This window comes from Sus scrofa, chromosome 10 (assembly GCF_054392235.1).
Source record: "Sus scrofa isolate SSC_HxYL_T2T_F1_AM1 chromosome 10, Sscrofa_HxYL_maternal_Yorkshire_Landrace_v2.0, whole genome shotgun sequence".
Lineage (NCBI taxonomy): Eukaryota > Metazoa > Chordata > Mammalia > Artiodactyla > Suidae > Sus > Sus scrofa.
Window position 1 is genome coordinate 23,313,735 of NC_139392.1, and position 15,122 is coordinate 23,328,856.

General features: G+C 41.5%; 1 protein-coding gene across 22 annotated transcripts in view; it reads right to left on the reverse strand.

The window, feature by feature from the left end:
• DENND1B (DENN domain containing 1B) overlaps nucleotides 1–15,122 on the reverse strand; it is a 326,057-nt gene that overhangs the window by 228,419 nt on the left and 82,516 nt on the right. For all 22 annotated transcript variants that reach the window (XM_084979381.1, XM_084979374.1, XM_084979370.1 and 19 more), the window contains one exon: nucleotides 14,432–14,496. In XM_084979381.1, coding sequence (XP_084835507.1) covers nucleotides 14,432–14,437 — 6 coding nt within the window. In that variant the 5' untranslated portion in view covers nucleotides 14,438–14,496. The remainder of the gene's footprint in view (nucleotides 1–14,431; nucleotides 14,497–15,122) is intronic.

A 15,122-nucleotide genomic window follows, 5' to 3' on the forward strand; every position in this document is an offset into this window, starting at 1 on the left:
CCATTTTGTATTTCACCCTTGCAACAATTCTTGAGATATGGAGCGTAAACTTTTTTAACTGCGAAAAGTGAAATTATAGAAGTCAAGCAACTTTACCAAGTCACCAAACTAATAAGTAGCAAAGCCAAGACCAAAAGCCATGTGATGTCTGTGAGATAAGATGTTCTGTTTTATTGATAAGAGGATTCCAGATTTTAGGTTTTTAGAAAATCATGTCATCAAGCCCATTTACCCCTGTTCACCTCAAAATAGATTTACCCACCGATTCAAAGATTAAGCATCAGTCCTATTTAAGAGTGTGCTTGCTCTGAAAGTTCCCGCGACAGTCACCTTTCATAATATTCAGCCTCCTCTCATTCATGCACTATTGTTAGGAATGTAAATTGGTACAGCCACTATGGAAAACAGTATGGAGATGCCTCAAAAAGTTAAAAATAGAATATATGATCTAGCAATTCCACTCCTGGGTATTTATCTGAAGAAAACAAAAACACTAATTAAAAAACATATACGCACCCCTATGTTCACTGCAGCATTGTTTACAACAGCCAAGATGTGGAAGCAACCCAAGTGCCCATCAACTGATGAGTGTGTGTGTGTGTGTGTGTGTGTGTAAACTGTGGCATATTTGCTTAGCTATAAAAAAAAGAATAAAATCTGGTCATTTGTGACAACATGAATCAACCTAGAAGGTATTAGTGAAGTAAGTGAGACAGAGAAAGACAAGTACTATATGATTCCACTTACACATGGAATTTAAAGAACAAAACAAATGAACAAACCTATACCAGAAAAAGAATTACAGATACAGAGAACAAAAGGGTAGTTGGCGCCATGGTAAAAACAGGTGATTAAGGGAGGGGGGATTAAGAGTAAAAACTTCCAGAGTTGGAATTCCCGTCATGGCTCAGGGGAAACCCGACCAGTATCCATGAGGGTGCGGGTTTGATCCTTGGCTTCGCTCAGTGGGTTGAGGAGCCGGTGTTGCCATGAGCTGTGGTGCAGGTCGCAGACACGGCTCAGATCTGGTGGTTGCTGTGGCTGTGGTGTAGGCTGGCAGCTGCAGCTCTGATTCAACCCCTAGCCTGGGAACTTCCATATGCTGCAGGTGTGGCCCTAAAAAGCAAAAAATTAAAAAATTAAAATTAAAAAATAAATGAATGAGTCGTGGGTATGAAACGTACAGTGTGGGGAACACTGCCCAAAATTATGTAATATCTTTACATGATGACATATCACAATTAGACTTATCATGTGTGGCCATGAAAAGAAAAAAATAGGACAAAGAAAAGAAAGAAAAAGGATAAAACTTTTTTCAAACAAAGGGAAGTATTTCACTAAATGATTCTTCTTTTCCTTTTTACGGCCGTGCTTTCAGCATATGAAGTTCCCAGGCTAGGGGTCCAATCAGAGCCGCAGCTGCAGGCCTATGACACAGCCACAACACCACGAGATCTGAGCCACATCTGCGACGTACACCACAGCTGACGGCAACTCTGAATCCTTAAACCATGAACAAGGCCAGGGATGGAACCTGCATCCTCACAGACACTATGTCAGGTTCTTAACCTGCTGAGCCACCAAAGAAACTCCTCACTAAGCAATTTTTTTTAAGCAATAAAAGGAATAAAAACTTTTTAAAAACTGAATAAAAGAAACTAATATAAAATAAGAAAAAAAGTACGATTAAAAGTATAATCACAAACTAAAGAATTAAAGCTAAAAGTTCAAAGGAATATAAAAATATTAAATGTCTAATAAATGAAAGAATAAACACCAAATATACCAAAAAGTAAAAGTGAAACAAGGCAAATACAAATTCCAGAATTTCACACCTCCCTGCAGATGGCAGGAGGTCCTGCAAACAGCTAGGGCCTCACTGGGCCACGATACTGCTCACAGATTCCAGAAGGAGAAACAGGGCCTCTGGCCTTTCCTTCAGCTGCAGAAGATTCAAGACTCTGGTCCCTCTGGGTCATAAGCATGTGTGTGGGAGGAAGACATCTCTCAGAGACCACTGAGCTCCAGCTTAGTCATCTCCTCCAGCATAGAAACCAAGCAAAAGCACCTACCACTGCCTCTCCTCAACCTTCGATTTTAAATGAAGAATTATAACTCAGAAGAACTGGCAAGTCCCCTAATCACAACGCATACATGCTGTTTGTGTTTTGACCAAATTAAATTCAGCCATATCTAAGAAAGGTAAATTCCAGTCACGTCTGAAGTTATATTTTAAAGTAAGTATAAAAATTACATAGGTTAAATCTATCATAAATGAAAGAACAGACACCAAATATACCAAAAAGTAACACAAATCGTACACTTTCAAAGAATTACAATACCATAAAAACATAAGCTGTAAACCATGGTAAATATAACTTGAACTGGGATGACTGAGAAGGCAATTCTGAAGCACTCAGGGACCTCACTGTCAAAACTTTGGCCACCATTCTGAATAAACCACAGGTAAGAAAGTAGTAGCATGTGACACTACTTAAGGTTGGAGGCAAAAAAATTGATATGAGGGCATCTCCACTCTTCTTTCCACATCCATCTACAAACAAAACGGTCGTTGCCAATCTGGATGGTATCTGAAGGAAATGAGTCAAACATTACCAAGAGAGTCTATAAATTCCCAAATTGAGTAAGCTTCAAGTAAATGTATTTTATAATGGCTGCATAGAGAACTCTGGTCATCTACATCAGCCCAAAGACCAAATGTAGAATACCACCACATACAGAGTATTTTAATTCATTTGTATCTTCAACTCTTAAGCTAAAAAATGAAATAAATGTTTACAAATTAAAATTCTACCTTTCTGCCATTTGCAGCAACATGGATGGAACTAGAGACTCTCATCCTGAGTGAAGTCAGAAAGAGAAAGACAAATACCATATGATATCACTTAAATCTGGAATCTAATACATGGCACAAATGAACCTTTCCACAGGAAAGAATATCATGGACTTGGAGAAGAGACTCGTGGTGGCCAAGGGGGAGGGGGAGGGAGTGGATGGACTGGGAGTCTGGGGTTAATGGATGCCAACTATTGCCTTGGGAGTGGATAAGCAAGGAGATCCTGCTGTGTAGCACTGGGAACTATGTCTAGTCACTTGTGATGGAGCACGATGGAGGATAACGTGAGAAAAAGAATGTGTATATGTATGTGTGACTGGGTCACCTTGCTATACAGCAGAAAACTGACAGAACACTGTAAACCAACTATAATGGAGAAAAATAAAAATCATTTAAAAAAAGAAAAAAAAGGACAGGCTTCAAAGACAGTGCAATGAATGAATGCACGGAAACTGAGAAATCATCAGGTTCTACTGTCAAATACTTAAGAAACTGCCTGTTGTTTAATGGCATGAAATGTTGAAAAAGGTAACTTCAAGTTAAAAAAAAATAAAATTCTAGCTTTCAACTAGTATTCCATTTTAATATTTCTACGATTTAAGGTAAACACTGTTGTAAAGAAACACAACACGAACCATTAAAAACTTGGAAACTAGTACTTTTGTTCATAACCATTCTTAGCTTATTCTGATTCTGTGACATGTCTAAACCTGTACACAGTAAACACCAGCAACACATAATCTTGATGAAAGTATGCTGCCCCTTATGGCTAATGATTATTCTACAGATCCTCTGTGCCAAAATCACACATTTCCAAGCAAAACTACAACTCCAAAACTTAGCTCTCAGGTCCTCTGCGGTAATAAGAACAAAATAAAAAGACATAACACATTATTTTCCAAAGAATAAGTTAACTTCATGAATTGCTTACAATTATTAAGTAGAAGATACCATTTTAATTTATAGAAAAGACTAACAATAACTAAGACCTTGAAAAAAATTCCCCAAATATTACACAACTTCTTCTTCCAAACATCACATCCAAAATACACTGCAATGTCAGAAAGAAAAAAAAAAAAAAAAGCCACTTAAGACTCCTTCCTGAACCACTTCCATGTATTTTTAATGCAAAGAGCTTGAGGATATATGATGTTCAGGCCATTAACACACTTCTGAACTTACTCGTCTTTCATTTCAATGTTTTCTTCACAAATTCAGAAGTTGTTTCAAATAGTCTTTTATCAAAATTAACCAGAAGTCTAAATTTTACAACTACTCAGGTGACAAAATTTTAAAGGACTGCTTCATTTTAATTAATGATAAAACTGAACACTAAACCTGTCTTTATGCTGGTGCATTTCTGCCACCAAACCAAAATTATTTTTGAAATGACTAATTTCTGGATGCTTACACATGTGCAGAAGACCATCAGATGTACTAAACTGATAGTTCTATGCTTTATTTTCAGATTCAAATGATAAATAAGAAGGAAGTGAAAGAGGAAAAGGCTCTATCTGATCGTTACCAGTTCTGTCCACGTTACAGAGTTTGTGGTTTATCAACAGTTCTACCAAAAAAAAAAAAAAATTCAAATAAAGCACTTATTGCTTGCGATGATAAAAATCTATAGCCGTTCAAAGTTCTTTACATTAAAGTTTTTTTTTAAAGATTTAAGAAATCTAAAATAGTTACTAGAAATAAGGACAAGCTTTTACTAATTTCTCCTTAATAACAGAGTATAACTTAAGCAACTATTGAACATCATCCAAAGGATTAAAACCTTCTGAAAAATCCATAAGAGACCCAAATAGATGCTAGAACCCAAAAACCTAAAATCCAGTGTCCACATAAGCCAGGCAATGAAGACCACGCTCAAGACAGACTGCCACAAGGCAAATATCAAAAACGGTATATTACTCAGCAGCTTCTTTTTACATCTTTTATTTCTGTAGCTTCACTTTCACAAATTACACATCTTTGATAAAGTTGATACCTTTTTAAAGAAGAAAATAATTTAATAGTAATGCCTCTCAATACACGTCACAGTTTTCTTTGCCGTAAAAGCCATCTCAGGACCTTAAAAAAAGTGCCTCAACAATTGAACAATATCCACTGAACAGATATTTTGGGTCAGATGCTGTTTTAGCCTCTTGAGTAAACACAACTAACCCAACCATCCCCAGCCGGTGCAGCTGACACTTGCAGCAGAGACCATGCTTCTCAGTCAGCTTCCTTAGTTACCAATATTTAGACCAAAGGCAGAATATTCTTTACTCTTATTCACATGAGATTTTGAATACGAAGTCAAACAACTAACTGTAGAAAGAGATGGCCAGCTGGTACCCAACTGAGAGCCGACCAGATGTGGCTGTCTCCCCCTCCACCGCCTCCAGACACCCCGACCTCCCCACGTTCCCTGTGGCCCGCAGGGCTGAGTGAGCCGCCCTCCTCACACTCAGGCACACACTGTGAAACCTCGACCACAGCCCTCAGGACATGACACGATTACAACCACCGACTTGAAGCTGACACTCCCTCTCTCAGGAGGTCGTCTTCTTAACTGCTTTGCATCTGAGTCTGACACCTTAACTGGCGCTCTCGGAGGAAACACTCACAGTGAATGAAAGAAGGCTGAACACGTCCTATGATGTCTATACTCTTCTTCCCATTTTCGGCTGTTCATCTTCATCTGCTCATTTTTAATATAATACCACAAGAACTCTGGTCAAGCCTAGAATTGGGGATTTTCTAAAAGGATGGCTTTCTGAAATTGTGGCCAAAAAATACATATGATGCTATTCGAAAAAGAGGATTATGTTAAAGTGAGCACAGCAAGATGGTTGTAGAATCAGAACCACAGACCCAAACTGCAGTCCCACCTCACGGAGCTGTGGCTTGAGCAAATTATTTAATCTGAGTTCCCATTTCCTCGCCTTTTTTTTTTTTTTTTTTTTTTTTTTTGTCTTTTCTAGGGCCGCACCCATGGCACATGGAGATTCCCAGGCTAGGGGTCTCATCAGAGATGTAGCCACCAGTCTATGCCAGAGCCATAGCAACACAGGATCCTATACCAAGCTCAAGGCAACGCCAGATCCTTAACCCACTGAGCGAGGCCAGGGATCGAACCCACAACCTCATGGTTCCTAGTCGGCGTCATTAACCACTGAGCCATGACGGGAACTCCCATTTCCTCACCCTTATGAAAGGGTAACAGTTGTTACTTCACGCGGTTGTAGTGAAAATAAACAGGATTTGTAGGCTCTTAGCACATTTACTGACATATCATAAAAATCAGAGACATAGTTTTTATTTCTATTTCTATAATACATCTACCTGGAAGCCTAATCAGAGAAAATAAACTGGTAAATAAGGCTCTCTAACCATGACAGCTTTATTTCATTAACTGAGAACTTATAAACAAGAGAAGTCTTCATGAAACTCACTGAACAAATAAATACTCTAAATAGACTTAGAGATAAAAGTTGTTAATCACGAATTACCAATAATATCATTATAGATGAGGGGTTGATAAAACCTAACTAGAAATTGACAGAGGTCCATTGGATCCTTTGTTCAGAGAGATCTCTCCACGCTAGCAAGTTGCCTATCTTTTTAATTAATTCAAGGGTACAGGCTTTCTTTAAAATTCAGGTGCTCCCTTGAGGGCTGTCTATCAGTTGTTCACACCTCACTGGGAACCACTTTAATCAGATAAACATGCTACGTAACACCACCTACGTAAAGAGGTTCTGACCCGAAGAGGGTGAGCAGAGGGTGCCTGGGGTGGGGCAGCCTGCACGGCACTGGCTGTGAGGGTCACTGTGCTGTCACCGGGCAGCAGGGGACAAGGCACCTGCACAGCGTGAGCAGAGGGGCCCCAGGAGTCCCAAGACGTGCCCAAGGAGGGCAGACTTGTGTTGCAGGGCCGGGGGCAGTGGGGTGCACGGGTGTTTGGGGTTGGTAGATGCAAACTGTTACATTTGGAATGGGTGGGCCATGGGGCCCTACTGTACAGCACAGGGACCTGTGTGTGACTGGGTATGACAGAAGCTTAAGAAACACTGTTTAGCAACTATACTTTAATTTAAAAAAAGAAGAAGAGGCATCTTCCCTCCGCATGGGTCGCCCCAGGTGCTCTGTAAGGAAACTTCCCGTTCTAAGCCTCTGCTGTTCCTCTTCTGCACAATGTGCCTTAAGACCCCGAGTGGTACTAACTTCCTAAATGCCTTTAGAAAATCAGTTCTGAAGGATCTTTGGCAAGTACCCCCACCAGGCCCAAGGGCTGACCTTCCACAGAAACACGAAACAATACACTCTTTTCCACAGATAAAATTAAATCACCACCTGGAATAAACTAAAATCCTTCATGTATGTAAACTAAGAATCTAAATATGGGAGTTCTCTTGTGGGGCCACAGGTTAAGGATCCAGCATTGTCAGTACAGTGGAGCAGGTCACTGCTGTGGCCCAGGTTTGGACCCTGGCCTGGGAATTTCGACACACCATGGGCATGGCAAAAAAAAAAAAAAAGAATGTAACTATGCCCAAATAAATACGGCAGGAATACCATTCAACCTAACAACGTAAGAAGACCACAGTATCTCAAGTGTTTCTCAACACTATCTTGAATGCTTTTTAGCTTGAATAAAAAAAACTCTTTTACTGTCCATAATATTCTTTTGGCATAAGCCTGAGAGCTTTAAAGTGGGAAAGGTTTCTGAATGTTAAATATTAAAAGCTATTTCCCCAGAAGAGGAATTCTTTTGGAAGTGACTGAGAACATACTTCACACTTAATCCTTTCGATTTTCATTGTTACCTAAAATAATTCCATAGCCTCTCGCTTAAAGCATCCCAAAAATGTCTACTGCTACTACTGTATATGCACTGTAAAATGTGCATTTTAAAAGGTAAATTACTGTCCTCTAACTCACAAATCAAAAATAAAATTCTGGAGGAAAAGAAGGAGGGATATTATTTGCTCACAATCTCAATACTCTCTCCAAATGAGAGAACAGTTATCAAAAGTTTATCAGAAATATATGACTTAAAAATCAAGAAAACAAGAAAGTTCCAAAAAAGAACCTGAACAAAATAGTGGCCAAACAACAGTCCAAGAAGACAGCACTGCAAGAGCACACGTTCGCATGGGACAGTGGGGATTGCTCAGAGTAAAAACCAAGAGGTCACCTTGGATTAAAGCAGCAAAATTAAAGAACAAATGAAAAAATACAAGCACCTAATGAAACAAATCGGAATCAAACTATCAAAATATAAACTCTGCAGCATCCCTATCAACGTAATAATCAACAAATACTGGAGTTCCTGCCGTGGCTCAGCAATTAATGAACCCAACTAGTATCCATGAGGACGCAGGTTTGATCCCTGGCCTTGCTCGGTGGGTTAAGGATCCAGTGTTGCTGTGAGCTGTGGTGTAGGTCACAGACATTGCTCAGATCTGGTATTGCTGTGGTGTGGGCCAGCAGCTGTAGCTCTGATTGGACCCCTAGCCTGGGAACCTCCATATGCTGTGGGTATGGCCCTAAAAAGCAAAAAAAAAAAAAAAAAAAAAAAAAACCACAAATACTGAGCACTGAAATGTGACTGCTTTTTACCCTTTGGTGTCGCAGGAAGGAGGCAAGGCTGAGAGCCAAACAGAAAAGGACAGCTGCTCCTATTTTCTATCTAGAACAAAAACTGCATATCTCAAAGATATGCTTCTAAAGAACCACACTGGAAAGCAAGGATTAGAAAGTAAGTTTTGCTCTCTTCCATAATGTATGCTTTCTTCCATAACCTTTCACTCAAAGATTTCTCTTAATTTATTCTAGCGCATCTGGGTTGAGAGGGACTCAGAAAGAGTTTCCTAATGAACACAAAGCTCAAGCAAAACCACGGCAAGCACATTTCACTCACAGATTTTTTTCCATTTCGGGCAATATGTAAAGTCTCCTAAACCACTTTATTGTATGCATGATTCATCAAAGTTCTACTTTCTAAACGTTAGGGTTTTCCTGAGTTTCTGGCACATGTGGATGGGTGTAAATAAAAGGCAGCCCCAACAGCACATGTCCCAGGGAATCCTGTGACGTGAGGAGACAGCAGAGCAGGTGTGGTCCTCAATAGGGGAAGCCTGAGCACAGCTCTCGGTACCTTCGGTCATGGACTACTAGCCTCCCCGCCACTGTCACACCAGCACACACGGAGGATCACTTCTACAAGGGCAGCGTTCCGTGAATTAATCTGATCAACAACTCATTTGACCAATGGCCAGGCACTATGCTGGGTCCAGTTTCTGTTATTCATTCTGTAAATATTCACTAAACATGCCAGCTACTGCAATAAGCTTTTCCTTAGCACATACACAATTAATAAGTCATGCCCTGGTTTTTGAAGAGCTTACCTGAAGCAGGGTAAGTAGACACTCACACATTTGTAGTCTATCTATTACTATGTTAGACACATCTACACATCTATCTTTGTATGATTACTCTATCAGACACTTTTGCACATCTACATATTACTATACTGGACCTATCTATACATCCATGTATTACTTTATCAGGCGTATCCGTAAGAACACAGTAAGTGCTAAAATACAGGCAGAAGCAAAGTGCTGCGGGTTCATGCAAACAGTATCCCCACAGACGAAAACTTCCAAAATGCAAAAGTGGGCTTAGAAATAAATTTTTGTGCAGGACATAGGGGATACAAAGGATTCTCTGGCCTAAGGTTCCAATTTAAGAAAAAAGAGGCCATTCAAATGTCCACATGAGCTAAAGACTAGAAAGATGGATAATCTGATACTGGGTTACATGGCTGATAAAAATGGAAAATCAGCAGCAAAGAGGGATTTGTTCCTAAAAGAAGTTATTATAGCTGAAGAGAAAGAGATAAAGAAAACAAGATTTGCTAAGACAGGGAATTCCCGTCATGGCTCAGCAGTAACAAATCCATAAGGACACAGGTTCAATCCCTGGCCTCACTTGGTGGGTTAAGGATCGGGTGTTGCCGTGAGCTGTGCTGCAGGTCAAAGACACGGCTCAGGTCCTGCATTGCTGTGGCTGTGATATAGGCCAGCAGCTGCAGCTCAATTCGACCCCTAGCCTGGGAACCTCCAAATGCCACGAGTGCAGCCCTTAAAAAAAAAAAAAAAAAAAAAAAAATTTGCTAAAAGATGTGTTGAAAACTACAGTAAGTAAAATAGATCAAGATTCACTAAATATGAAGATGTAAATCCTAAAAAAGAGTAGTGCCAGCGTCTATGCCACAAGCAAAAAGCCCAGTAATTACTCCTGTGGAATTATACTTCATTTCAAAGGGGAAAAAAAAGAATCACCTGTACCACATACAGTTTATACACTAATATTTCCTCAGGAGAAATGAAGCAGACTATGCTGAGTTCATGTGAAGTTACTACACAATGAGAGGCAGCAGAGGCAAGAGATTTTAAGATATGTGTGTGTATACACACACACATGTACACACATATGCACACACATATAGAGTATATTAAAAAGCAACAGATTAAAATACAGACTCTGGAGCCAGACCATTTGGGGCAAATTTTGTCATTTCTCTGCTTTGGTTTCTTCGTTTCCTATCTCAGGACTTCTGTGAGGGTTAGGATGTGCACAACACAGAGAGCTCAGAGTACCAGCTGTGGTGCTGCTGCTTTGTGGGGTGAGCTGTCAACAATGCCGAAGGGAACGAGGGGGCACCAAGGCCACTCACTGCCTGGGAGGAAAACCCTGCGAGGGAGCATCTCCCATCTTTCAGCATCTCCCATCTTCCCCTGAAGTCCTGGGGAATTATGGTTACAAAAAGTCCTGTTATTAGAGCTGAGGGGAGGCCCTCACTGCTGGCTGGGAGGCAACAAAGACAGTAGTCAGGAGAGTGACAGCCATCGGCTTGGGATCTACCAGGAGGGCCCTGAGATCTAAATGCTGGCACCTCACTGTCCCCCGGCAGGAGCAACCACTGCCAGGGATGGTCTCCTGCCAGAGAAACACCCAGGAGGAGACGCCCCAGCCAGGCTCCCGGGCGCCACCAGAACCCATTCCACTGACACAAAGGGGACAGGGTGGGAAACGCTGTCACCCCTCTTGGCATTAACTTTGTGCACCCTTCGTATAAATGCTCTGAAACGTGTCTTTTTTCAAAAAATCAATGTAATGCTTTTGAAACAAGTGGAAACAGCAACGAATGAGATGAAGATCACCACTTCTCCAGAGCCGGCAATGTCAAGTCATAGTTCAACAACGCCACTTCAAATCACTAACCAGAACTCAGTCAAGAACAATTTGTCTCTGAAGATGCTTCTGACCAAAAAAAAAAAAAAAAAAAAAATTTGGCTTTTTAAGGCCGCATCTGCGGCATAAGGAAGTTCCCAGGGGTCGAATTGGAGCTACAGCTGCCGGCCTACATCACAGCCACAGCAACACCAGATCCGAGCTGCGTCTGTGACCTACACCACAGCTCACGGCAACACCAGACCCTTAACCCACTGCGCAAGGCCAGGGATCGAATCCACATCCCTCATGGATGCTAGTCGGGTTCACTACCTCTGAGCCATAGCAAGAACTCCTTTATGATCAAAATAATCTGAGATAGATTTTTTAAAAAGTTAAAACTTCTCTATTAAAAAGTAAACACGAAACATGCTACGTATCTTAATGGAACGTTACCAGTAGCATAAACCAAGATTAGCCTAAGCATCATATTTTCTACGGCATTCAACAGGTGGTCGTCAAGAGAGACACCAATATTCTGAGACATGCAGACTGTTTTCACTGATTTCCCAACTTTTTTGTTTGTTTGTTTGATTTCCCAACTTCTATTCCCTGCTAGTTGTTTAGCAAATCAGTCCCAATAATCTTGCCACTCACCACTCCACGGCTGCCCCACCACCACTTTAGGAAAGGCCAGGCCCAGGCCGACACAGGCCACTGGGACCCAATGTCCTGGGGGTTTTTGAGAATGAGACTTGGCGGCTCTAAAGAGAGCACCATGAAAAGCCAGTGTCTGTCATCGCCGAGATTATGAACGAGAAAGCAGAGTTCCAGCTCGTCTGACAGCCCCTCTCCAACCCCAAGGAATCTAAGACGCCATCACTGGGGGTGGCAGAGTCGAGGGGCAGACAGAACCCAGATCTTGGATGACCGACTTCTACAGACGTCCTCTTACGATCGAGTTTCTTCGTTAAGTTGGCTTTATATTTGTATTCTAAAACATCCTGATGTACACATTTTGTTTTATAGGTCCATTACTATATAAGAACATCATCCATGTTCATTTAAATGAGAGCCAAAAAAAAAAAAAATGTATCCTACTTGAAACAAATGGAGGCACAAGAGACTCAATAATAGGTTTTATGGACAGTTAAATAAGAGCATTCTAATAACCTGCTTTAATCATTTCTGGGCACGTTCCCCTTTATATTTTATCAGTAAAGTAGAAAACAAATAAACATTTAGAAACATCAAACTCAGTTTGACAGAAAATTTTATTATAGTAGCATTACTTTTTAGAGCACAGAAAGTATAACTTGTTAGACCCTAAAATATTAGTCGTATTCTATGTCACAGTCAAAAAAACCCAAAAAACAAAAAACAGTTGTTAATGCTTTTTACACAGTTGGATTTAGCTTTTCAAAAAAATCGTTACTTTGCTGCCAGTGAGCCATGTCACTGGAATACACGGACAGAATGGATTGACTGCAACCTGCAGAGAGGCATGCCTTTATTTTAACCACTTATAGTATTTCCAACTCACCACTCTGGATAAACTGCTAAAGTACCAATGAAGATGATTCTGATGAGGAGAGATTTAGACAATAATAGCAGCAAAAGCAAGAAGGTAGTAAAAGAAGGGCAGAAGATACCAACTGAAATGACTAGTTCCTGGAAAACGGAAAAAGGCAAAGGGAGGAAGTCAGGAGTCTGCGTGGAAAGGCAGAATCCATCCGACACGTGCACAGATCGGGGTCACCTAAAGAAGACCTGTCCTTTTGTCAAGATAACGTTAGCCTGCATTTAAAATGACAGAGGAGTTCCCGTCGTGGCGCAGGGGAAACAATCTGACTGGGAGCCAAGGAGGTTGCAGGTTCGATCCCAGGCCTTGCTCAGTGGGTTAAGGATCCGGCGTTGCTGTGAGCTGTGGTGTAGGCCGGCAGCTGTAGCTCTGATTGGACTCCTAGCCTGGGAACCTCCATATGCCACGGGTGCGGTCCTAAAAAGCAAAAAAAAATTAAAAATAAAAAATTTTAAAAATAAAAAAATAAAATGATAGAGAAACCACATTTCCCAAAGGAAGGCAGCCTGTTTTATAGACACTCCAGGTCAGTACGACTCCACACCCCTTAGCCAATGCTCTGGTGGGCACTGTGAAGATTCAGTCATATCACAAACACGCTATAGGATAGATTTAAATCGGAGCTGAAAAAAAAACAGTAATGTATCGATTTGAATCATCAAAGAGAACTTATTTGGGCCTGGAAAGACTATAAAGAGACCAACTCTAGTACATATAAGACAACAAAAGATAACCTTTTTAATGGGAAAAAGCTTACCCACAACCTAGGATCAGTTCTTGGTTGGTGAAAAACCTGACCACAGCTGCAGTTCCGACAGGCCAGAAGTAGAGCAGGCAGGGCTGGTGGAGCCAAGACCGTGTATGACTTCCCACCTAAAATTAGCCATGCCCGGTTCACCACAGCAGGGTTGGGCTCCTCTATTTTAAGGTGTGCAGCTCCAAATTGCTTCGGAGCATATAATTGCTGGGCAATGTCTGGAGGTAAGAGTGTCGAGAGACTGTCCACCAAGCCTTCAGAATGGGCACCTGGTCTCGACACATCCCCACACTTAATCATCATGCTGTCTGGGATCTAAGTACAAGACAGTGAGGTCATTCACTGGGGACATCTATCCAGGAAAGGAAGTCACGCCAGGCCACCATGAGAAGGAAAAAAGCGAGAGGCCGCCGCCCTTACTCCTTTCAGCCACCCCTCCCTCCCCTGCTCACGCAGGCGCACACATGGATGACACAAGTAGGGGGAACACTAACAGAGCTCATGACCCTCAAGTGCTCTCGTCTTTTCAGGAAATTATCTAGAACTCAACAGCTGACACCCTCCTGAGTAATGTCACCTGACTGTTTACCGCCCTCTGTAAGTGCCAGGCTCCCCGGGTAAACCCAACAGAGGGGCCTTCCCAGCCTGCGGTCTGCATCTGGGAAACCGTCGGGGGGGGAAGTGGGGAGGCTCCCATGGGTATGAGAGAGACACTTTTCACTAGATGTAAGAAAATGAGAAGGCGTGCCCTTCCACCAAAATGAACAATAACTTTACCAACGAGCAGCAGAGTTGTAAGGCACGTGGCCTTAACATACATCTGAAATGTGTAGGTAACATTCCGGATTCCTACCATCTCAGGGCAAAGACACAGCACCTGTTTTTCTAGCAGAACATGAGGCAGCAGACATGAAATACACACTTCATACCCGTAGTGTCCCAAGGCCATCAGGCTCGGGAAGCCAACAACGCGAGCACTTGTTTTGAATTAGCAAAACACACGTACCTTCATTTTCAGAGGTGTGACATTTCACTTTCAATACCAAGTCAAACGTTCTTTCTGGATTTTCCCTAAAAGAAAAAGAACTTTGTTATACTTACTTCCTCCCACAAATAAATCAGCATCTCTAGTAAAGTTTTTATTTTCTAAACGCTAAAAACTAACTTATTCTTGTCTCCCTATATTCCATGGAACTATATGACCACAGAGTGGAAGAAATAAAAAATTTGTTTTTCCTAGTTCAGCAACTTAAGGACACTGAGGCTTAGGAGTTTGGGGACTTGGGGCAAAACATTTAACCTCTGAGCCTATTTTCTCACCTATAAGGCACCTTGTTTACATCACAAAATAACAGTGAGGACTACAAATCAAATAATAAACATGGAAGTACTTTATAAAGTATTAGCTGCTAGATAAATATAAAGCTTACCCAGAGTTCCCATGTGGCTCAGCGGTAACATACCCGACTAGAATCCATGAGGATGTGGGTCTGACCCCTGGCCCCACTCAATGGGTTAAGGATCCAGTGTTGCCGTGAGCTGCGGTGTAAGTCGAAGACGAGGCTCAGATCCCGCTTTGCTGCGGCTATGGTGTAGGCCAGCAGCTGCCCCTCGGATTCAACCCTGGCCTGGGAACTTCCATATGCCACAGATGCGGCCCTAAAAAGCAAAAAAAAAAAAAAAAAAAAAAAAAAAAT